Source organism: Phaethon aethereus (assembly GCF_964289735.1).
Source record: "Phaethon aethereus genome assembly, chromosome: 2".
In the NCBI taxonomy this organism is placed as follows: domain Eukaryota; kingdom Metazoa; phylum Chordata; class Aves; order Phaethontiformes; family Phaethontidae; genus Phaethon; species Phaethon aethereus.
Window position 1 is genome coordinate 151,035,060 of NC_138582.1, and position 26,206 is coordinate 151,061,265.

General features: G+C 37.2%; 1 protein-coding gene across 2 annotated transcripts in view; it reads left to right on the forward strand.

The window, feature by feature from the left end:
- MLLT10 (MLLT10 histone lysine methyltransferase DOT1L cofactor) overlaps positions 1–26,206 on the forward strand; it is a gene marked incomplete at both ends in the record, with an annotated part of 132,872 nt that overhangs the window by 79,707 nt on the left and 26,959 nt on the right. For both annotated transcript variants that reach the window (XM_082014587.1, XM_082014588.1), the window contains one exon: positions 18,187–18,365. In XM_082014587.1, the coding sequence (XP_081870713.1) occupies positions 18,187–18,365 (179 nt within the window). The remainder of the gene's footprint in view (positions 1–18,186; positions 18,366–26,206) is intronic.

The following is a 26,206-nucleotide window of genomic DNA, read 5'->3' on the forward strand; positions in this document are numbered from 1 at the left end:
GTTTTTTTTTGTTTTTTGTTTTTTGTTTTTTTTTTTTGAAGTTGACAGAAAAATGCAGACCTAGAGTACTCAATTAGATGGGCTGCTGAAAACAAGAGTTCAGCCTTTCCACCTTTGAAGTCTCCAGGCTGCCTGACTTTCCATGGAAGCAGTGGTTTGAAGAGCTGATTTGTACCTAATACACAGTGAACGTCACAAGACTAGAAACTCTTGGAGCATTGCTTTGAAACAAAACTTCATTTAAAAAAAACAAAACAAAATAAAGTCTTCCTTTCTCAAAAAATTGTAAAATTTTTTTTTTTGAGTGAAAACAGATGTGAGGGCTTTCTGAAGTGAAAAATGTCCCAGGGAAGGTAAAGTAAGTTCTAATAACTAGGTATAGTTTGCATGTCAAGCTGCTTAAGCCTACTAATATCAGAGAAGATCTTGACAGATGTGGAAATGAGATTTTACTTGACGTGTTAATTGTTTTATAAGAATGTAAATGCCTGTCAGGTTAAAATGGAAATTTTGAAAATTACATACTTGAAACTAGGTTCCCAAATTATGGTGTGACTCTGGGCATTAGTTTCTAGTTACATTTTAAAAGATATTATTTATTTATTTATTATGGCCTGATAGTCAATGGCAAATAGAGTGTTTAAATTATGAATGTGTAATACATTTCAGAGCCTAAAAAAACCCCCAACAAAACAAAAAACAAATTAATATGGGAAAGGTAATCTGTATTTTCATTAGTGTCCTTTTAGGTCTTTCATTTAAAAATGAAATGAAGATGACTTTGGTAGTTACTCATTTCAGGAGGAAGACCTAACAATTTTAAAGAGCTCAGCAAAAAGGTGTAATTATTTATAAACTTAGAAATTTTTTTTTATTCAAGCTTTGCAAATCTTCTACCCAAATATGGATTTAATAATGAATAAAATAAATTCCGTAGGTCTAGATTTTTTCCCATACAGCATTATTTGCAGAATTGGCATCTAAACATGATCTTTTTGAAACATAATAAATATCTGTATGAATGCATTGGCTTTTTGTTAGTTTTAGCTACATTGGCAGAGAAGAAAATGGACTGGGGGGTGGGGCTTAGAGGCTGCTTAAGTTGCTGTACTTACTAGTTTTCAAATTTAGCTATAAATCTTTCTTGTGAGGTGAGGGAAGGTTTTCAAAGAAGTCTATGAGCTTTTTGTAAACTGTTTGCTTTTGGATTATATTTGACCCATAAGCCTATGAAGTGCTCTGCATATATTTGATGTTAGATTTGAATTCCTAATAAAAACTCACTTATTTTAGGCCTGGGTAATCTGGGTAAACCATACTGTATGGATGAGATCTAGCTGACAGCTTTGCTGTTATTGTTGCCTGCATAGCGAACAAAATAAACTGCCTGCTTTTCCAAGAATTGATTATCTTTGCAGATACATGGAATAAAAGTATGTGGCATAATCATTATAATATTAAAAAAAAAAACAACAGAGAAAATTGAAAATATACTGAAACTTCCAGTTTTGTGCTTGGATTATGTCAGTTCTTTAGCTCTTTTTATAAAACGAAGAATTAGAATTTAAAATAGACAGAGCAGGGGAACAGGGAAACACTGAAGATTTCTGTCCTGTCAGATGTCTTTGTTGCAGAACTTGATGTTTGCTTTAGAGGTGTATCCCTTTCCTGAAGATCAAGGAAATATTACTTAAATGAAATTCTATTGCTGCATGGAAACTGAAGTGAGACAGAGGTGGTGTTTGCTTACTTGCAACTGTTTAGTTCCCAGGATCTCCTTTAAAAGTGAGACTTTAAAACCCCCTTCGTTTGTTATCATTTTATATATATATATTTTTAAATTAAAATATACATCTTTTTGAGTGTGAACGTTTTTCAGCATCTGGAGTCAATTTACTAGAGTACAGCATTCCTTGTAAGTCAAATGTGAGATAGCAATCAGTCTTTTAACGCCGTAAAATCTGTTAAAGGTGACATGGGAACATAAAAAAGGGAGGGAGAAGAGGCTTGACTATAAAAGGACCAGTAAGGTTTTTTTTTACCCCTCCTTGAAAATTGTACTTTTCAGATCTTACAGATGTTAAAGTCTTTCAGAAATCAAATATAGCTGAAAAATAAGTCATGTGTATGTGTTGATAGTATTTGCGGCATTTTTGTCCCTCTGAAGACTTCCCAATTCATATAGTAAAATTATTTTTTTGTTGTTGCTATCAGTCAGAGGTGATAGCACTACAGTCAGGTTTTTAAAATCAGAAGTAAATGTACTTTGCATTTAAATCTTCCATTTATTTGTTGTGAAGAGCTGTAGTATCAGAAGTTAAACTGACTGAAAGTTGTATCAGGATCATGATTGGGTTGACTAACTTCTATATATCTATATGTATATATAGATATATAAGAAGAGGCTCTGATGTCTAGAGCAGTTGTTGATTATCATAATAATTTCTGAGATTCCGCTGTAAAGTTTAAAAAAAAAAAAAAAAAGGAAATACTAACATAATGTAGTGGTATAAGGAAGACTAGTTAAAATAACTGAGCTTTAACTGAAAGATACTGTTCAGGGACAAATCCATTAAGACTTATAGTGGACAGATTCCTGTGTTGATCTATAGGAACTATACTATCCATATACTATGTTCTTTTTATGCAAATATAATCAGTCCAAGTGTCTGATTATCAACTCCACATTCCCTATGCTTCCTTCTCACTCAAGTAATTTGTTTTACTTTCTTTAAACAGGTTGCATGGAGGTGATAGGACTAAGAACAGTAGGCTTCTGAAAGGTCTTCATAGCCTGTGGTGTGGTACTGTGTTACTTGATACAACACCGGGGCACATGCCCCACAGCAATTCTTGCTTTTTAGCGAAATACTTGAAATCAGGATGTCCCCAGGTAGCTTCATACGCTGTGGTTGATGACAGTCCAAACACCTAGCTCTACTTAAAATGGCAGGAACCAGTTGGGATAGCTTTACGGATACAATTGAATACTTCAATAGCTTTTGTATTTAAGAAAGCTTTAAAAAAAGGGGAACTGTGGAATCCACCGTCTGTCTAGATGTGAAGATGTATCTTAGCTACACTAAATGATAATATATCCCAGAGCCTTTTCACTGTATGGCAGTTGTTGATATTTTATAAAGGTTACCTGTATTAGTTGCTTAAAACCTTGTTGTGGTTTTCAGCAATGTTGTGGCTGAAACAAGAGCAAACCTGCAAGATCTTTGTGTTGATCCACCTGGATGTAAGCTCATTTTAAATAAATCTCCACAGCATAAATAAAGTGCAAAAAGTTGGCACAGATAAGCCAATCCAGAAGATTACTCAAATAAACCTCTCTTTTGGGAGTATTAGGCATAATTGAAAAAGTGCTGCAGGAGTTAGATATACAGGTATGCCATACACACAAAGTGTGCTGTCAAAATACTTAGCAAAATAGTTCTTCTTAGAGCTTTTGTGGTGGCTTTGGACCAGTATAGCTCTAGAAACTTGAGAAGAGATTCATGGAAGCTGTAAGTAGAGGTGAAGGATACAGACGTGTCCAGGGCTTGTGCGTGAGTAATCCTATCAGATCTTTTGTACTTGACTTTGTTTTATATCTGTTTCTCATTGTTTATTTGTTTTGAACATTTACAAGAAGGATTTCCTGATAAGAATGAGTAGAGGTTCTGAGTAAATAAAAAAAACCCCAAACAAACCCCCCCACCATTCCTCCATCCCCCCAAACAAATGAAAAAGCAACTTGTAAGCCATTAATATAGTTAGCTTTCATGTAAGAATCTCAAATGCCCTTTTTTTTTTTTTTTTAAAGTGTGATAACTGTCATGGATTCATTCCTAATCTGAAGGATTTAGTGGTTGGTTACACCAAATAGCATCCTTTCAAAGACCAAAGTCACTAGGCCTTTTTTCTGTTGTGGGAGTAGTGGTAAGCTTAGAATTCAACTTTAGTTTTTGTATGCATAACCAATTCCCTTAAAAAACAGATAATGAACCGTAAAGGATGGTGACTCGGGTGTAGGTATTAATACACAGTCAATTCTGAGATATTTTGAACTTAAATAAAATGAATGAGCTGGAAATCTGAAGTCTTCCTGAGCAGCATTGATTTTAAGGAAGAATAATTGTAAAGTTTTAAAGCAAGCAATAGCAGCTACCATAAGGATTAGAAGAAGAAGGATTCATCCAAGACTGACAGGCAAGTACATAAGGCAGCAGGGATGGAAAATAAAGGAAAACTATGAATGTGAAGTCCAGCTATTACGGCATACAGTTTTTTGGCATACATGATTACTGTTCACCATCTCTTGCCTTTCTTGACATCTTAGTATACTGGAGTTCAGTACCTTGGCTTTACAGTGTAGGAGAAAACTAGGTGGCTGGGAGGGTACTTCAGTGCAGGAAAAGCCAGGAAAGAGGTAGCTGTCAACAGAGGCGGTTATACCAGAAACACAGACAGTAGCTCTTTTTTCCTTCCAGAAAAAAACACCTTTTTTCAGCTGCCGTCTACTAATTTATGGGGTGTGGAAGGGATATTGGTAGGGGAACAGTTCTCCTTCTGTTCTGTATTGAGGCTTGGGGGGAGTCTAGAATTAGCTCCATCAGTCATAATGAGGGCTGATCTAGTGTTGGCCCTTCATCATGTAACTGGATGAGGTCTGTGTTAGAACAGTTTGTTTCAAAAGAATTAGGTTAAACAGGGCGTTTTCTTACTAGGATTCCTTGTATCTCATCTCAAGGTTGGCTATCTGTAGCTATTCATCTCTTCCATGAATTTGTCTAATAACTTTTGCAATCATTTATGCTGTTAGTATCTGAGAAGATACCGTGAGAAGTGCATTTCATATCTTTATGCATTGTAAAAGGATATACTTTGTTTGCAGCTGTTGCTGATCATGTTTTGACACTCCTCTAAAAGCAGTGAATAGTCATTAAAAATATTCAGCATCTTTACAGTATTCATAAGTGAGACATTTCTGTCACTGCCCCCCCATTATTTCTTTTTGCACCTAGGTATCTTAATACCTTTTTCTCAGTCACACAGTTATCCTTCGTACCTTTTCCAGATCTCTCTTAGTGCTACTATATCCTTTTTTGAGAAATGCAGGTAGTATTTGAAATATAGGTGCAACATGAATTTTTGAAGTGGCATAATGATGCTTTTTGTTTTGTTCCCTTCTGATAATTTATAACACTGTATTTGTCTTTTTTGATCGTTGCATGACAGTCTTTTTAATTCCTATTGGGAATATTAAGGATTCCAAAAAAAGAGACTTTCAAAGTAAGAATCAAAGGTGTGAATCCTTTTCTCACACATTTATTCCATTGTAGCACATACTTATTGTGAAAAGTTCATTCTGATAAGCACAGTAGCAGGCTTAAAGTGTAATTCACGTGTCCTGGAATTGGCACAGTCCTCTTAAGGACTGTGTATACTGTGAATGTTAAAAAGTCTTTTTTTCCACACTTAGTAGCTGCAGTTGAAAGGGGTTCTACTGCAGTTTGTTTCTCTTACTTGGTTTTTATGTATGTTCCTGAGCTGCCAGACAACTACTTGCTTTAACCCTGTGTTGCTGACTAGGACTACTGAATTGTTTTGTCAGTTCTTTAACTGCAGGTCTTCCTCATTTGTCTGTGAAGTGTGTATCTCGTAGTAGTAAATTTTTCACTGTGGCATATATAGTGTATTCTGCTTTCAAAACTTTCTCAAAGCTCCAAGTGATGCTTGGGAATACAGTGCATGTGATGGTTTGGGTTAGTGGTAGCTCCGCTGTGGTACGATTTTAAAGAAACAAAAGCAAAAGGTATAGCTTCAGGCAATCTAGGGCTAAGCTTGTTTAAAAAAAACAAAACAAAACCACCCCCACCCCAGGTGCCCCAAAACACCTACCCAGCGGTTCCTTGAATTTGAAAGGGACTTTCCTTAATATGGAAAGCAGTGGTGGATCAAAATGGCTGCTATTTCTTGTGCATAAAAATTGAGTGTAACTGAAATGAACTGATACAATCCAGTAAAGGCTGTGGAGAGTAGGTGTGGGCAAACTGATTCTGCTTTTAAGGCTGGCAGACAGAAGTTGCATCATATCCTCTGCACCTGAAAGCAGGATTTATCCCAATGTGTATGATCCCAGCCATATTAACGCTGTGTGTTTTGGTGATTTTTTTTTTTTCCCTTGTAAAGTAAGAGTTTTGAGTATAATTGTATTTTTGTACATTGTTGTTAGTTCTCTGAAAACTGTTGAGAAGGTTAATTAAATTTATGTTTCATTTTTTTATCAGATTAATCCACTTCTGTCAAGAATCATACAGGATTCTGTATATTGTGTGGGGTTTTTTTTTCTTCTCTACCACAAGATTTAAAAAGCATTAATATTTGTCTTTTCACATTACAGACTTGGTCTGTAATGTTTTAATTAAAATATTAAAAATTTTAAGGTTTTTTTGTGGAAGTAACTTTGGCTAGTTATTCAAGTTTAGGCAGTAGGTAAAAGGCAAGGGTTTTTTTTTTTTAATGACTTCTAAATTAGTTTTGTAGTATTCTAGTATCAATGACAAAATTTTAAATTGTCTTTGTTGTTAATCCATGTTTTTGGAATCTTGATGTTCAGAAGAGCTTGGCAGTTAAAAAATGGCTTATGACAGCAGTCTTTAGGAACTGCCCGTTGTGGGGAGAATAAAGAAGAGAAAAATAAAGCATAAAAGACAGTCACGCTGTTGGAACATGAACAGTTATTACAGTCATACCTCAGAGGCTGGTGCAGGTATAAAATTCACCTGATGGAAGTATGGGAGAGATGTGTGCTACTCTCTCGCCTGCAAAATCATTCATTAGATCATTTTGTCAAACCAGGCGTGTAAGCCAAGGACTTTGTTCATTAGTAGTGTGAAAGAGTGAACTAGTAAATTGAAACTAAAATATTTTGTAGTCATGAGGTCATTATCCTAAGTATGAATAAATTGTTAGCATAAGTGGAAGAGTGGGCCATCTGCATGACTGCCATCACTCAGCAACTGGGCGTAAAAGTGTTGCTGTGGAGTCTGCGTTACAGAGACTTCTAGCTACCCAGCAGAGGATGTGAGTGTATTCTGGCACTTCATGGTCAGAGATCAATATTCTCTAAAAACGCCAGCCCTTGAAGAAAAGGAAGTTCATGTCAGCATCTCCTTTGGTGTACCACTAGTTGGATGTTCTTTCTGTCTACATATTTGAGGAGTTCTTCAACTGAGCTCCCTGAAGTGTAGGAGATACGACTGTTTTCTGTTAAACTTCTTGATTGCTTGAGTTAGTCTCAATCTATCAGCAAAACAAAAAAGATGCCTTGTGATTAAAATTAGCAAGGCAGCTTCAGTTTAAGTTTCTAAATTTCCTGCAGACAATGAAACTAAAATCAGTCTTTTGTCGGGAAGACTGATTGTTCCTGGGAAGTATTTGACTTTTCATTTGCAATAGTAGCTTTAGAATGCAGCTAATTGGCATGTGCTGGAATGTTCTTATACTCACCATTTAAACGCTGACAAACACTGACAAAAGAAACGTAAGTAAAAAATTATAGTGGATGGAAATAAGTCCATTTTACAATTTGAGCTACTGTAAATGATCAGAGCTCTAATACAAGAAAGATGTATTCAGGTATAGTATTGTTCACTGAAATTCCTGTCTATACATATATTCTTTTGTGTGTCTGTTAAACATGATCTTAACATGAAGCCCTTTTTCTCCTAACTCAAAAGCTTTCTCGAAGTTGATGAATACCATACATAATGGTAAGTTATATTAGAATCTTTTTCAGCGGTTCATTTATCACAAAGGGTAGTCTTTTGTGGAAAAGCCTGATTGAAGGTCTGCATATTCTATGGATTGGGTGAAATACAGGTCTGCAGTGAGTCAATTGTTCACTACTTGAGTGAAAACTTTGTAGATTGTCTGCAGGAGCCTGATGGGTCAATAGTTCCTCAGTTCTCTTTTTATGATCTTTTTGTATGTGCACAGTAAAATGATAACAGTTTTATTTCAGTTCTGAGATTCTTTTCTTTAATTTTGTGAATAGTGTTTCTAGTTCTTCTTCTGTGCTCCATTCATAGGTGTGTTATAGTGGTGTCTACCTCAGGCATTCTTCCACTTGCCTTCCTGACTACTTAAATTACTACAAGTAATGCATGTGAAGGTAGCCTTGTTTTGTCCATTCTTTGTTCTGGCAGCCCAGTGCTGCCCATTTGTGTCACTGATAACAGCACTATCAATTTCAGAGGGAGCAATATTGAATCTTTAATGTATCTAATTGCCGTTTCCCTTTAGTATTCCATATTGGCTTTGTACCCCTAGTTCTGTATTCACTCACAGCCAGTGGAAATGAAATATGTCTTACTAAATTAGAACTTGGTTTACTTTTTCAAGGCTTTTGTTCATTTGTAGGAAACAATCATAGCTATATTCACAAGTTACTGAAAGATTTAGGAGGGAATATTTACTGTTAAAACCTTCTCATGAGGCTAGTTTTGAAGATCAAGTTTATTTCTCAATGCTATATTTAATTGGTGTCAGGCAATCTGTTAATAAAGCTTGGAATTTTTTGGTGTCAGCCACAGAGAGTGATTTAGTTATTGCTGTACATGTATGTTGGAAGAGCAGTGCTGTATACATTGCAAATTGTATTGTTTTGGAGTTCAGCATATGCAAAAGAATTTAAATGTTTAAATTTTGTGTGGTGAAGTTCTTTGTGTTTTAAGCTAGCAATCATTAAGGTTTTATAGGACTTCGCTTTTCACACTGGAGCCACGAATTACATCTCTTAGGCAGATATCTATAGTGGTGGGTCTCTTAAAAATTTAATGTAATATTATTTTTTTATCATTTATATTTCATAGTCTACATGTGGTGGAAGTACTGACATTTCTCTAGTTTTGCTTTGCTTTAGTAAAATAGGTTTAGCTTTTTTCCTTTTGATATAGGGTTTCCCTCTCACTCTCCCAGGTATACAGTGCTCTGAACCAGCTTTGAGATGAAGGAAAGCAAGCTCACCATTTTTCTGAACAAAAATAAAACACCTGAAGGGTATCTGACAAAGTGTGCTGAATTTGGACTTGGTGAGTTTCTGCTGTTTTATAAGCAGAGCCTTTTTGCTGTTTAATGTTGAAGAGGTATAGGTTCACAAAAGAGTGCAGAATAGAAATTGCTGGAACACTATTTGTGATGACTTCTTTCCACACTGCACTTTAAAAAAAAACCTGGTTGTATATTGCTAACTCCAGCACAGAATTTGGAAGGGCATAGAGGAAGGTGGTTGCTTAATGTTGTATGCTTTCTTGTCAAGCAATAATAATGCTTTGTACGAGTCATTATTGTGGGGCAGCATAAAGTTACCTACATATTTGTTTTAGAACAATGTCTGGACAGGATTTATCATCTAATCTGACTTTTTTGCTGGGGGGAGCGGGTGGGGTGCATGTGTGTGTGTGTCTTATTTACTTTCCCATGTTTCTCTAAGTGAGATTTGAAAGTTAGTAGTTGTTCTGTCCGCACGCCCCCCGTACCCCCCACCTTGCAGGATTTTTTTTTTTGTGTACTCTTGTTTTGGCAGAGGCGTATATATGAGGGAGATCAATGAGGGTAGGTAGAAATTTTGATACTATGGACAGCAAGGAAAGATCTTGCCATGTGTGTATAGGATGAAAAGAAAGTATTCAAACTTGAAATAAATATTTAAATAAAGGAAGATAGTTTACTCCAAGAGCATGTTCAGATTATGAGTCAGATGATGTGGAGGACTGTAAGGGTCATTGTCTGTAAGAGTGTTGATGGAGACACTGTATCAGGAGCTTAGTTTTTCATTGCACTGAGTTTAAGTTAGTAGCACATCAGCAAGAAAGTACCGAAAGAAAAAGAAAAAACACCTTAGAGTTTTGCTTTGTCTGGAGACAAATACAAGTTTAGAGCAGACAGTGGCACACTGCAGTTTTGCCAGTACTAAGACTTGGTACTCAGCTCTCTGTTTCTCAGTTTTATGGTCAACTTCTTATATTCTTCATGCTTTTTAAAAAAACTTGTTTAAAAAAAACCTGAAAAATTGCAGTTGAGACATATAAAGTTTTCACTGCTATTCACCGTGAGATAACTTTGAGCTTTGTCCTTCTCAGTCTTACTCTGGACCTTACAGTCAAACTTTTTTGACTTGACCTTGAAGTCTCATCTCTTCTGCAACATTTTTATGGACCTACCTATGCACTGGAAAGCAGGAGGAGGGGGTACAGACATACATATCTGTTGAGGGTTTCAGTGTGTACTTTAAAAATAGACTCTGGGGAGTGATGACCTGAATGTTACAATTTTATGTTAGAGCTAGCTGTAAATCGTAATGGTTGGTAATAGCCTATCTGTGACTGCTTCTTTTCTCACTCGGTCTGCCTTCTGTCTTTTATTTTTTTACTCCTGTTCCTGTTTTCAGGTCTCTGTTTTTGCTTGTTCTATCTTATGGTAACTTGTGAGTTGCAGCAAGGAGAGTCAGAGCGCAGAACAGACATCCATTATGCTGATCCTTTGTGTCTTCTAATGCCACTGTGGTTGGCTTTAGAAGACAGAACATTTCCATAGAATGTTTTCAGCTCTGTAGCCTTGGCCTCCTCATCAGTGCAGGCAAAATTTAGTATATACGGTGTGATTTTTTTTTAATGAGGTGGAATCATAGAATAGTTTGGGTTGGAAGGGATGGAAGGAACCTTTAAAGGTCATCTAGTCCAACGCCCCGGCAGTGAGCAAGGACATCTTCAACTAGATCAGGTTCCTCAGAGCCACATCCAACCTGACCTGGAATGTTTCCAGGGATGGGGCATCTACCACCTCTCTGGGCAACCTGTGACAGTGCAGTGTTTCACCACTCTCATTGTCAAAAATTTCTTCCTTCAATCTGATCTAACTCTACCCTCTTTTAGTTTAAAACCATTACCCCTTGTCCTGTTGCAACAGGCCTTGCTAAAAAGTCTGTACCCATCTTTCTTAGAAGCCCCCTTGAAGTACTGTAAAGTTGCAATAAAGTCTCCCCAGAGTCTTCTCTTCTCCAGGCTGCACAACCCCAACTCTCTCAGCCTTTCTTCATAGGCAAGGTGTTCCATCCCTCTGATCATTTTTGTGGCCCTCTTCTGGACCCCCTCCAACAGGTCCATGTCTTTCCTGTGCTGAGGGCCCCAGAGCTGGATACAGTTCTTCAAGTGGGGTCTCACCAGAGCAGAGTGGAGGAGCAGAATCACCTTCCTCGACCTGCTGGCCACGCTGCTTTTGATGCAGCCCAGGTTATGGTTGGCCTTCTGGGCTGTGAGTGCACATTGCCGGCTCATGTTCAGCTTTTCGTCCACCAGTACCCCCAAGTCCTTCTCAGAAGGGCTGCTTTCAATGCCATTATCCCCCAGCCTGCCCTGATACTGGGGTTGCCCTGACTCAGGTGCAGGACCCTGCACTTTGCCTTGTTGAACTTAATGAGATTCACATGGGCCCACTCCTTGGACTTGTGCAGGTCCCTCTGGATGGCATCCTATCCCTCAGGCTTAAGAACCTTAACTAGACAGAACCTCTACTGAGCATGAACGAGTTAAAAGTTTTGAATGTAGCCCAACTTGGGCCGACTTGTACAGTATTGATAAAAAGCCATCTGCCTCTATTGAAGCATGTGGACAGTAGCGCCCAGCTAAACCATACAAATTTTAAAAAAGGAAGAACAAGAGGAGGGCAGATTACAAAGTAATCCTGAAATACTTCCTTTATGCCCATTTTTTTTCCAGAGTATTGAATAATGGAGTGTTATTGTTCAGTTGTCAAATATCACAACCTTAAATATAACTACCTGTCTATGAGTTTCTAGAATACCACTTCAAGCTTTAGCTGTTACTAATGACAGCTATGTGTAGTCTTTCAGCAGTTCAGGCAACAGCTGTTCCCCACCACCAGAAATAACTAATCACTGCCATGGTTATTCAGCTTTTACTCAGGAATACTCGTTTAGTGAGCCTAAAATGGCTTTGTTTTTAGTATGTCATATTAAAATATTTTAGGCTTTTATGTCTCAGCTCACCATGACAGAAGTGAACATCTAAATAAAAGTTAAGATCTTTATCAATTTTTGTTTTGTGTCTGGCTTTTTCTTCTTGCAAAGATATTTCTATGCTGTGACACACTTGAACTACAGGTGAACTTTCCTGTAGTTCTGAGCATATATGTCTCAGATATGACCATGAAGCTCTTTATCTTATTGCACTTACTTTGGAAGAGTACTTCAAAACTTCTTGAATCAGACTAGAATAAGCAGGAAATTCTTAATGTGTATTATTTCAAGAAGCTGAATGAATTATATATGTGAACCTTAAAGAGGCAGTTATAAACATCTCAGAGACTTATTGTGGGAAATTAGAACATCTGGAGGAAACAAATGAAAGGAGGTTTGTCCCCGTCTTCCACACACAGCCACCCAAAAAAAGACCGCACAGTTTAACTGTTAGAGGTGGATATACTGGGCTAGAAAAATGACACAGTTCTCCCTGTGTTCCTAGTCCAGCTATCATTCATCTGTCTCCTTGTGTCATTTTCAAACCTCTCCTCTTGGAGAGCAAATTCGCCTTGGCTGGGCTATGAAAAATGTGGGTTTGTGCCCTTCTGCAGTGGAGGGCTGTAGTGTAAGACCTGTAGCAGCTTGGATTAATTCAAAGTAGGAGTAGGCACACTCTGCATGAGGAAGCTGTAACCTTTCTGACAGTAGTTTAGGCAGTTTTGAAATCTTGTACTTAAAAGCCTACCTGTGGAAATAAAAGTCTAATTGAGGATTGTATACTGACTGAGCTTGATTTAAGCAACTCATATGTGTTGTTTCATGTTAGTTAGCTAACATGTATGTATTCCTCACTGTTACAGTTCATTGAAGAGTGAGTTCTGTAACACTGCTGACGTGTGATCATTAATGAACGTGGCATCAGGTATAAAATAACGTTGTTCACTATAGCAGGTGGGACTAGCTGAACAGAGGAGTAGACCATTTTGGTAGCTACATGGATCAGTTCTGATCCTTGACCCCCTAAATGTATTGAATACATTTCTGCATGACTGTAGATAGCTATACAGTCAAGATCGTGAACATAGGAGTGAGAGTAGAGATTGGCAGTAGAGTAGACAGAAGAGATTGACTAAGCATATTTTGCTAGCTGAACTGTCAAGGATTTGGGGTTAATTTTAATGGAGTTTGGTAGAATTCAGGTCTTTGCTGCATATGAAGATGGTATGACCTTGTTCTTAGATCACCGATTCATCATATATGTGACAATGCCATGCTGAATTGTGTTGCTCAATTGTGTGAAGGTCCTTGTCAATTATTTTGGTCTTTGACTCTAAATCCAATCCTATGGAGTATTTTCAAAGGGAATAATTACAGCAGTCTGCATTCTGTCAATAGGTATGAAATTAGAATAGTTGTTTCATTTTGAAAACATGTATACCTCTATTTTGTGTGTTCCCTTCTCCCCTTCACCCCCAACAGTGTGTATTCTTTGAGTACTTTGAGTCTGGAACCTTTTTTTCCTTCTACCTCATCATGGAGAGGACACAGAGTGCCCTTCATGAAAAGAGGGCATTGACCGTTGTTCTGTGACAGAAGCTGCTGTGCCTCTGTCAGAAAAGGACCCGCAGTCACTGAAAGGGAGGGAAGTGCTGGCTCGTTATCAGGCTGCAGATCAGTAACTATCATTTCCGTGCACTTCTAGAACTGTTACTGCAGAATCTTGTAGAAACCTATGTGAAAGTGAACTCTGCCATTCGCTCAGCAGCAGCAGGAAACTAGCTTGATAATCTGATTCTTAGATTTCAGATTTCTTCATGAAGGAAACAGGTTGGCCCTAGCATCCAAGCTGTAGTTTTGTTATCTCAGATGAATTGATATGAAATATTGTTGCTACCCTGGCAGTTTCAAACACAACTTTCTTCTCTTTTTAGACAACTGTGTCACAATAACCTATTTTTATTTGCCTGTATTTAGCATGAGATTCACTTCAGCTTATGTCCATATTACAAAATAACAAGTAGTGGGATATTTCTTCCACTATTAACATTCTACTGAAATAGAACATGTTCTTTCTTGTGTAAACTTAATCAATTGTTCTACATGTCTAGTTACTAATTAATGGACTGCTTTATTCAAAGGCACTTTTTCATTTTGCTCTGTATAGAAAGTTGTCATGGTTTTAGGGGAGACTTCTTGAGACCACCACAGGAAGTGAAAGTACTGAAAACATATATATATATATCAATATAAGGTTCTGTAGTTCTGTGCAACTTTTGTGAGGTTGCAATTTTACATTTTAAAAAAAACCTCTTTGACCAGATTCAGCTTATTCCTTAAATTTTGGCAACATTCTAGGATCAACAACCTACGATAGATATCTCAAATAGCTTCCTCTCTTCATAACTGTTGCACAACTTTCAAGTTACGGACTTAAAAAAAAAATAATACAGTTTTATGGTAGGGAGAACATTTTCCTAGCTTCCTAAGGAAGCAGTCCTACATGTTGTCTCTTGATTTTGGCCCACAGTAAGCTTTAAGCCTGTTGTCCAATTTTGAGCTAACTTGATAAAGGAGTTTAAAATATGTAAGTTCCTGTAATAGGGATGGACAGCGTAAGGCTATAAGAGTAACCGCTGCCTGTTTTTGTCTCTTGCTGAACTAGGCAATGTGAGGAGTTGAGTAACATCGGGGGCTGTAGTACTGGAAAATAAAAAAAACTGAGGATTTTGTAGCTAAATAAAGAACTTGTGGTGGGAAAGCTTAGTGTATTGATGTCATCTGTGAGATGCAACACTGTTGAAAGCTAGAATTTAATCAGTTTTGTTAATTCTGCTGCTCATGGAACTACTTGGTTTTGAGATTTTGAATAAAATCACAAAAATTGTTCGGTGTGCCACGTGGTGTATGTTCCTGCACAGCTAGTTCTGACCTGAGGCTATTTTGTTTTTCACTATTCTTGAAATTCTTTTATTTACTCTATTATCTATTTCATCATTGATTGTAAGCAAAAAGAATACAGTGTTTTTCAGTCTGCACAATCTGATGTGTTCCCTGCTTTATAGTACTACCCTTCTGTTCTAAGCAGGCAGTTACTTGTTGTCCAGAGATACATTTGTTGTTGTTTTTTTTTAATATACTACTATTATTTTTTGCAGTTGCCTTTTTGTTAAGCCTTTCACTTCAGCAATGCAGGCTATATGTGCATTTTGTCTGTCAGAACCTGAAACCATGTTCTGCAGCTGTTAGCAGTGTTAAGCACAGTCAAGCTTTGCCTGAACAGTATTCTGTATCCATTTCCATCTGCAGTTGAAGGACTGTATTCTGTTTAAAATGCTGAAGATTGTATTTAACCATGCTTTTTATGCCTCTGGCAAATTATATAATGCCATTCATCACAAGCTATAGCTATTTGGCTTTTCAGTGATATGGGAAGAACTTCAAGGTGGTTTGTTTTAAACATTAATGTGGTTTGTAGTGATTGTTTAGTTTTTGGTTTTTTTTTTTTTTCCCAGAAAGTGATTTATCTCTCCCAAAACCCCAAAAGGACAACTTGATATGTTTGAGACATTTTAAATATGTACTTTCTTGGCTTTCTGATATGATATGCACATAGTTTTTATACAGGTGTTTTTGAAATGGTGTGAAAATCAAGGATTTATTTGTGTGTTCAGCATACAGTTCTTATTCAAATGCTTGCATGGAGTAATATCTTGGTTGCATGACTAGTTCCAGAAGGTGCATGTACTTTATGTATTAAGTAAGGTATTGCTAAATGGAAATTGTTAGCTCAAAGTGTGCAGATAGGTCATATTTGTCCTGCATTTTGCAGCAGCAACAGCGAGTGTTTTTAATACTACTACTATCAACAAATAATAGCTTACCTTATTCCATTGGCAAACTAGTTCACTGCTTGTCTTTCTTTTGAAGTAGTTTTATGCCCATGATTTTACAATTATCTGCTTGTATTCTAGAATTTTATTTTTAAGAGGAAGAATAAACCTTATCACTAAAATAGAAGCAGCAGAAGCTCTGCAGTTATTAAATATGAAAGATTTTGAGAAATTAAGAAAAAATCTACAATAGCTTTAAAATGTTGGAGTTTTACCTTTCTGGCAAAATATCTTTCTTTTTTACTACTTAACTCACCAAAATATTTGTTTTCTCCACTCATTATCATTGAAAATTTATGAGACTGATAGCATTTGTGGTAATGAGCTCTTATGATTTGATTATAAGGGTCGTAATATTTCATTATTTCTACCCCTAAAATTCACGGTTTCTGGAGCCAGGTAGTTGCATGAGAGATTCACCTTTCTCAATAATTTTTGTGAGTTTAATTGTTTTAATGTGTGCAAAATACAAAGGGTCAAAAATTTCATCCTCTTCATTAATTTGAAATCTCTGATTGAAAGCAGATTAAAAAAGATATTTTGAGGGCCTGGAGTATATTTCAGTTTTTGTGGTTGTAATTATATTGCATTTAAGTAGCAAGGCTGTTTGTTAATCATGTTCAGTTTGGTGCTGTGTAGGGGCAAATCCAGAGCAGGAACCATAGAATTTACTGTCTAGTTAGATGAGACAGATATAATTGGAGAAAAGTCATAACAAAGTGAACACTTTAAGGATCTTAACTGCTAGTAATGCCATAACTGTAGATTTTTGTGATGGTGACCAAAAAAAAAAGAAGGGGAAGATGACCGAGGAAGGTGTGCTAAATGGTAAAAGGTACCAAGGTCAGTAAAAAAGCGGAGCAGGTATGCAATTGGGCTGTGATAAAGAGACTAGAGAGATGACGACGATTGGTCACTAACCTGGGTTAGGCAGGAAAAAAGTGTTTCCAGAATGTGTCTTCAGGTGTTTTTTCATATCTTCTTTCTCTACTAGGTCTGGCTGGTTTTCTCTTCCATTTTTTCTTGACAGTAGAGGCAGGGAATTTAAGATGCATCAGTGTTTGCATATTGTGTGTGGGTTTGGGTGATGTTAGTCTCCCTTGACTGCCTGTGCTCAGAGGGATTGCTGGGTGGCGAGTGATGTTTTAACACTGCATATCTTCTTATTGTCACTGCCTTCTTCAAATCATTATTTGTATGAGTGACAAACTAGCTCCACCTTTGCCTTCTAACTGGCATTTCAGTTCTGTTGCTTTTTTTGATCTAACCATGTTCATTCTACTTCTGTTTACTCCCTGTGGCACTCTTCCTCTAACTGCAGTTCAGTGCTACCATGCTTGATATACCTTGGCCAGCTGACAGCTCACTTATCTAATGCACGTGGAGCCTAACAGTTTCATAGACAGGTACTACTTCTTGTCCTGGGCTTCTGGTCAGTAGGGTTTTTTCCCAACCTATATAATGAACTTTACCCTGCATGTAGATGAACAGAAGTAATGGCTTCACAGAGGGGTATGAACTCTTCCTATTTAAACTGCTAACGTACAAGTCTGACTAATGTTAACATGTTTAGTCATTTACTTGTTGGCTGTTCTAGCAGAAATGTTAGTCAAGCATTCTTAGATCACGGATGGAGTTTTAGTTTCTGGATAAACGAAATGCCACCAGTTCTACCAGCAAATCTGAGTACTTTGTCCTCAGACTTGCTGTCAATATATTTCTGAAAATACACAAGCAATCCTTAGTTGCCAAAATTACAGTTTTGGACAAATGTATGTTGTTCAGAAACATCTTACTTTAAAGTTAAGTATTATTTTTCCATTTGTATTGTGTATGTTCAGTTGTATAGCCCAATACTTCATTCTTTATCTACTTTAACTTTTACAGTAATTCATTGAAAGAACAAACTCTTTCAGACAGTCTCGTTAGCAGACTCAGTTGAAGGCAGGCATTTTAACCAAAAATTCTGCTACTGTTAATATTTGAGCAGTTTTATTGCACATAAATATTTGCTTTATCACACATGTTTTACAAAAACTTAGAACTGAATCAATCTGTGTTCCCTGAACTGTAGAATGTCAAATGACGAAAGCACTTTTATCAATCAGCATGGTTAGAATTTCAACACAGGAACTTTCTGCATTATGTGTTAAGTGATCTTATTTGTCTTGATTAATTTTCTACTGCATATTTACATGGTTACTAGAAAAGAGAGGGAGGGGCAGAGAGAGAGATGCATGTAATTGTTTTTGTAATTTTTTTCAGGTATTTTTAGCAGCAATGATGTAGCAGTATCATTTCCAAATGCAGTATCTGGCTCAGGATCTAGCACTCCCGTTTCCAGTTCTCATTTACCTCAGCAGGCTTCAGGCCACTTGCAGCAAGTGGGAGCTCTATCACCTTCAACCACGCCTTCTATAACTACTGTTGTTGCTGCAACTCAGGTAAATTATCACAAGAGTTTAACATAGCAAACCATGTTATTGACTTGCTTATTTTCAATGTTAAAAGAAACAATAATTTGTTTTGAAAAGAAGTTAATGAATGTTGTATTTGTTGTGAAAATGTTACAGTGGACAGAAGTTGCCTGTAATATTACATAATCCCACTTTTGTAGAACACAGATTTTTAAAAATGGTCTGTGGAAGTGTGTAGTAATAACGATTATATTATGACTAGTAGCATAAATGCTGGTTACAATTCATCAGTGCTCTAACCAACATCTGTTGTCAGAACAACATTTTAAGAAAGGATTTAAAAGAGGAAAACACGTAAAGTTTTGCATGTTTCATGCAAAAATGCTGGTATCAGTTAAAGAACAGAGGGGTTTATTTGGGAGATTTGACAAATGGACAGCTGAGTCTAGCCCTGGCAAAGAGGTAGCCAAGGCTGACATCTTGATAGCAGAGAAAGTTGACATATATGCTACAGTTTTGTAGGTGCAAAGTCATACAAATGAAGATATGTAGTTCATGTTTGATGGTGAAGGGATGAGGGAGGCACTGGAGGAGTGCAGAAGGGTGACATAGTCAAAATAATGAACCAGAAAAAATATCTTTATGGTAGTATTTTGTATGAATTTAAGTTGGTCAAAATTGCATTTATCAAGGCAAGAGACTACAAAGTTACATTTGTAGAGAGCCACCATGACTAGGGTATAAGGATGAAGGAATACTGTGCTGGACATGATGTTTTTATACTTTGTGTTTCTTGTATTTTTCATTTTCTGATGGGATTCTGTTTTACAATGATTTTATCAGATGTATCTTTTTTTGTGTGCATATACGCCATCAACTTTTAATTTATAGAGGCTACAGTTATTTAGGATAGCAGATATAAATCTGAAGAATTAAAATCAAGCTTAATACATACATACTTACATGCATGTGTGTGTACATGCACACATGTGTATTACATGTGTAGCAGAAATACTATGTGCAGGCCAACATAGAATACATTTCAATATCAAATAACACTTTGTTGTTATCGTTGGCAGTTCATATTATAATGTAATTATTCTGGACTGGTTTCCTAAAGAAGTAAGGCTTGTGTTATGCCAGTGTGACTTGTCTTGTAACTTTGGGACGTGTTGGCCAGTTTCACACAAATTTGTGTGACAGCTCTGTTGCACAAATTTATAGAAACTATTTTAAAGAAATTAATTAAAAATATGATGCTTTGGTGAAGAGCCAATATAGCTTTTGTGAAGGGAAACAACAATCAATTGGAGTTAGGGTTTTTTGTTTGTAGGGGTTTTTGTTTTAATTCTCAAAGAGTATTACACAACATAACTCACTGAAGACGCTTAAATTGAGCAGGAGATAAGGGCAGAGGTTGTGCATAGTTTAGTAGCAGATTAAAAGATTTAAAAAAGCCCGAACAGGTAGATGCTCGGTTTTCACAGTGGAGAGGCCTAGGACTCTTGGTCTGGAAGAGACACTGAGATGGGATAAGAGAAAGGTCTTGAAATCACTAATGACATGGAAAAGTTAAATATGCAAGAACTGTGCACCATTCACTTCTATTTGTTAAACTGTGACAGAGGATAAATGGATTCACAAAGCAATGGGACAGAGCTCATATTTAGCAGACAGGAACAGAAATACCATAGTATTCCCTGATGTTGTCACAAAAAGGTGAAGTACACCCTAGGAGGTGCACTTTTCCTGGTGTTTAGCTGAACTAGAGAGCCCCCCATAGGTTAAGTGCTTAAAATTCCTGTCCTTCCTTTGGCTGTGTGTTTTGCGAGATGTATTGGGTTATTTTTGTTGTGTTCTCCTCCTCACCCCGAGGAGTCGTGTGTCTTACCTCAGTACCTAACTTGTTTTCAAATGGTCGTAGATTTACTTGTCAGGATCTTACTCATAGGTACTATCATTTAAAGAGTCTTTTGGTTCTGAGTGATAAAGGGAGGTTCAAATGGTGAGAAGTTTTGGTTGACAGCCTTAGAAGGCAACTCCTCTGTTTGCACAGAGAATTAATGAAGTCCTATGCTGCTTCAGTGATTCTGGGACTACACTTTGGTAACTAGTGTCTGCCAGCTGGAAATTGATAGAGGTGTCGTCTTTGTTTCTTCTTATATCAGTTGTGTCCATGCATAAATTTTGAACTTGATCCTTCCATCATCTGAACCATTATACAGGCAGTGATATTTCAACCAAACATCATGCCTCAGATAAGCTGTGTAGCATGACATATCTCTAAGTTATGCGCTACAACCAAGGCACCTATAATTATTGTCCCAAACTTTTTTACCTTCTGTATTCCCTGTCTTCACCATTTCCAGTTAGACTGGCACTTTTCCTTTTTTGTCTGGCATCCAGTAACATCCGGCTGGCAATGGAAATTTCCAGTTGAGACTAAATTGCTTTAACTGTCACCTTTCTGGTATTTTTACCCTGCTGATTTGTCAGTATTGAGAGAAACTTCCTATAAAGAAGATGTAGTGGCAAGAGGTGAACAGTCATTTGGCTTTAAGGTCCATGGACACAGTTCTTCCTCATTCATGAGCAAAATGAGTTTACAGAGTACTTTCTAGCATGGAGGAGAAAGAAGATGGATGTCTGTTGTGAGTTTTAAAATATTAAGTGCTTTAATGTCCTGGCTGAGGTTCAGGATTGGTGCTTCTTCTGTCATTGCACCAGGCAGATTGGATGCTTTTTCCCAGCTTTCAAGACTTTAAAATACCAAGCAGCTCTCCCCACTGGAGGTGTCTTCACATTAAATTCACATTAAATCATGACAGCCACCTGTAATGTGCTTTTGTTTTTCCTGGACTCTGGGAGTCTTTTCCAGTTCGTGAGGTCCTTACTAGTGTTTGAAGAGACTCAGTCAAGAGAGCGTATTTTACCATGCAGTTGTTATCCAGTTCAAGAGACCCATTCTTTTTTCATGCAGTTACCATAAATGACTGATTATACTTCAAGGGTTAGGCTTTACCTACTTAGTTCTGCAAAGGTTCATCAGAGTGCTGTGACTGCTTACTGGGCTCTTGTGGATGTTGTCTTAGTGTTTACCTACCTCTTGACCATGAAAGTCTTCAAATAACAGTGGAGTAATGTATTTTTTGCGTAGTGTTCTAATTAAAAGAAAATCAAATAAGATCCTAGGTGTACATACAATGGTTATAAGTTAAGGTAAGCTTGTGCCACTATAGCAGATAAAAAGTAATAAGCAAAAAAGTAGGTTTTTTAAAGAGAGCAAGTATGCCCAAACCTTGGTTGCTCAGCTATTTGGTCAGAATATTCAACTGGATTGGTACTAAAAATTGGAATAGCCTCAAAGATGTTCTGCTAAGGTGCGTTCCTCTTAGATTTCACCTCTTAAGTTTTCTTAGATCTCTCCTGGGCATTTGTAATTACGATTTTGGGGACATCATAAATTTGTCAATTTCTGATGGATTCTTTCATCCTTTTTTTTTAAAAGCAAAGGTGTTAAGAAATTATAAAGAGGAGGTCTTGGAAAAAAATAAATTTCCACAGAATTTCAAAATTGGCTGAACTATTTTGCATTGGAGGTTATAGTAGGCATCTAATACAGAAAATTTTGTTCATAATATTAAGAGAATTGGCAAGCAGTTGAAAGCAACTATCCTAAAGTGAGAAAATTAGGTAATACTACTTTGCCTTTTGTTATTTTTGAATAACTGCTATGCCCATATAAAACTTCAGTGATTAAAACCCCCAAGTGCTGCTTTTTCCTTACACAACTAAACAACACAGATTCTAAACCTTAAACAAAAAACAACTTGAAAATCCTAGATTTTGATTCTTTCATTCTATTGTCTAGTATGATAGTTCCCACACTGTGGTTTTTGTTTGTTTTTAAGATAAAAACACAGTATGGGCCTTGCTGCAATCATTTTTTTTTTTTGGTCTCATTTTTCTTCTCCCTCATGCCACTCATAATTTTTATTCCGATCTAATAAATCCAGAAGAGATTATTAGCTTGTGTTCCATGCTGTGCTGTAACTGAATTTAAATGCTGGCATTCCTCACCAGGTGGGAGGTAACCCCACTCATCAGTGGTCTAGTAAAAATGTCACCTGCTGGAAATGCAGATTTTTTTGCATCCAGTTCCTCTTTTTTATGTCTTGGGTATACTCAGGTTATGCTGCTTAATTCTGTTATGCTAATAAAGCCTCACTATGCATTTAACAATTGCAAGAATATAGGAAAAAAGAGATACAGGAAAGAAGGTACAGTTCACACAAATATTTGCTCCTGGTTTTCTGTGAATTGATCCTCTTGATGTGTTTGTGGTACTGCCGGTTTTGCATGTAACAGCAAATCACTACATCCCAAACTGCTATCTTTTCTCTCAGAAGTGTACCCTTAACTTTTGCATGAATATTAATGTGTGCTCTGTTGTTGAGAAAAATCCCTTTCTTGCATTTGGATTTTGAATAGTGTCTTAATTTTTCTCTGTTAAGCCAAGTCACAAGTTGCAGCACTTCGAGGCCCTATGTTCAGTTTTTATCTCAAAGATTTCCTTGTGTTCCATAACTATAGCAGAAAGGTTTGTCAGCCTGTTGTGGTGTTCTGCAACAGTTTGCTGTATTGCTTTTTCTGATAAGTTATTCTTAGTGATTAGTATATGTTCATAAATAAAGTGGTGACCTGGGTGCCTCAGTATCTTTTGGTATTGTACAGCAGGATTTGTTTTCAGCTTGTCAGGAAATGGTGGCTTTCAGATTCTTTTTTTCTTCTTTTTTTTTTATTTTTTCTTATTAGATTTAGTATTTTATAATGAAATGTTTGCTACTTTGGTTGAGACTGAGATTGAAATTGGTTAAGCTGTCTATTCTTTTTGATGACTTAAATGAGTGAAACTATCCTACTAGTGCTCTGTGGCTGTTTTTCTGCCATCTCTACGTTCAGAATACAGGATCAGACTGCAGAAATGGAAGTAAAGGTTTTTGACTGGGTTTTCTTCCAGTCATTGATTATTAAAGCCATCTCTCAGACTGTATTCCTCTTAAGAAAAAAATGCATTTAAGTACCTTGTTAACTCATCTCAATAGTATTTTCAGTGGGAGTGGAAATGGCATGTAGTGGTTTCTTTAAGACATACAGCTTTTTATTTTAAACATTTGTAGCTCATCAACTCTTTCGTGCTGGTATTGTATGATCTTTACAGTAAACTCAGTTTATTCAGAAATTTTCAGGACTTATTCTGGAAATTTAATATGATCAAATTGTGACTTTTTCGATTCCCCCCCCAACCTCTTCTTCTCCTATGTGGTGGTATCTCTGCTGGTAGTGACTGTAATAAGCACAACTGTGAGGCAATTTCAAGCAATATTGCACACACTTGTCATTAACCTGTTTTACAGATACAATCCAAAAGATTATTTACTCTTTCTTAGGACAGAGGGAGAAATGTTTTTTGCTAGTAGACTCTTCTTTCTTTTTTAAGCTGTTTTTCTTCCTCTGCAGCTTGTTTCATTGTCTTCCTAAATTCCCATTCCTTACTTTATGCGCTGTGCTTCCTTTGCCACAGAAGCAGCTAATAGAGAGAAGGAAAAGGACAAGAAGTACCTGTAACAGCAATCCCTATGGCCTGCACAGAGATAGGGAAACTGAATAGTTGCTATTCGTTAGTCTTTTTAGTCTGGGATTTATTTGTGATGGCCTGATAGGTCCCCTTCAACATAGTGTAATGAACTACTGCCTCTGTGGTGAAGATGTGACAGCTGGGAAGGTAGGTGCTGCTACTCAGTTGCAATTCTAAGTGAAATAAGTTTGTTTTAATCACTTCCATTATCCCTTCTGAAGTTTGTTTGGCTTTACTCCGCTTAGGAGCAGTAGAAAAACAACAGGGTTTTCTTTAGCGCTCATATAGTGGTGGTTATTCTCCTTTGTCTGATCCAGCTTTTAGAGGGAGATAAGGCTTATTTTTTTTTCAATAGATTTGGAGTTACTTGTTAACAATAGAGGAATGTGAAAGCTCAGGTATCCTGAGATCTTTTTAGATTCTGAATGTAGGGCACCTGATGTTTTAGATGCTTCTGTCCTGTGGTTTTTATTTTCTCACTTTCGGAATTAGTCTAGTCCTTAATTTTGGATCTCTGTAGTCCCCTGCTCTTTGTCCACATCACTAGTTAACACTATTTTTGGCTTCCTGTTTAGGAGTTTTTTTCTTGTTATAGTTTAAGTCCACTCATAATTTTGCGTGCTGTCAAGGGAACTTTCTCCTCCTTTTTCTCCTCTGCTCTGGCACTCATGGGAAAATAAGTGAAAACACAGGAAAGGGAACTCTATTCTTAGTTCTTGTCCCTATCAACAGAGAAGTTAGGAGCAGTTTTGGGAGCAATCTTATTTATTCCTTCCAAAGCAGTGGTGGAATTATGAGGGAGTTTGAGTACATTTTCAACAAGTAGTCTTTGCTGAAAATTCAAGTTGAGAGGTTTTTTTGCAAGTCTTCAGAAGTGGGATTTGGGCATTTTCATAGGACAGTAAAATGCACATAGCTAATTGATATTGCTGCTGCGTTTGCAGTTGTAGCCTCAAATTATGGATGTCATATTCTCAAATTCAGTATAGCCAAGTAAGGTACTCCTCCGCCTACTTCAGTTTCCCAGTCTTGCTCAGAGAAACATACAGTTTCCTGCCTTTTTTTTTTTTTTTTTAAATGAACTATTCAGCTCAAAGCAAATGTGAAGAAGGGAGGAAAGTTTGAGGTTAAGCACCTGAAGTTTGCTAGACCTGGTCAGGTGAAAGTGTAAGTCCGTTTAAGGGAAGTTTCTGGGGCATCCTCTCTGTGAGTACTCTAGAAAATGGCAGGTCTGTTAGCTGTCAGTGTTTAATGAACTTTTCTTTGGGAAGTAGAATGAATACACGAAAAGAAGACAAATTGCCCTCAGTTCTAGGACATTGGGATGTGACAGATGTGACAATCCCAGACTTCAAGCAACCTGTACTAGGTGGTTGGCTGCTTAAGTGAGCTTCCTGCTTTGCTCCCAAAGGTATACATCATAGCCATGTGTAATGGCTGAAGTTAAGAATTTAGTATAATACCCTTGCAGACACCTTTGGATCAGAACATCCTAAGACTTAAACCAGAGACTTTGAAATTACCTCAACAAACTTATTTAAGCAATAAACCTTTCTTACAATACAAAGGAACTTATCCTAATTATGGTAAATTATATAAGAAGTGGTCAGAGATGATTTCAAAATCATCTCTGACTGATCAAAAGAAGCATGGCCAGCAGGTGGAGGGAAGTCATTCTGCCCCTCTACTCCTCTCTGGAGTTAGAGCTTCCAACGTTTAGAGTGACACTGTTCGTGAGTCCAGCTCTGGGGCCCTCAGCACAGGAAAGACATGAACCTGTTGGAGTGGGTCCAGAGGAGGCCAAAAAATGATTCAAAGCATGGAACACCTCTCCTATGAGGACAGACTGAGAGATTTGGCGTTGTTCAGCCTGGAGAAGAGAAGGCTCCAGGGAGACTTTATTGCAGCCTTCAAGTACTTCAAGGGAGCTTCTAAGAAAGTTGGGCACAGACTTTTCATCAGGACCTGTTGCGATAGGACAAGGGGCAATGGTTTTAAACTAAAAGAGGGTAGATTTAGACCAGATCGAAGGAAGAAATTTTTCACCCTGAGGGTGGTGAAACACTGGCACAGGTTGCCCAGAAGAGTTGGTGGATGCCCCATCCCTGGAGACATTCCAGGTCAGGTTGGATGGGGCTCTGAGGAACCTGATCTAGCTGAAGATGTCCCTGCTCACTGCTGGGGTGTTGGTCTAGATGACCTTTAAAGGTTCCTTCCATCCATTCATGAT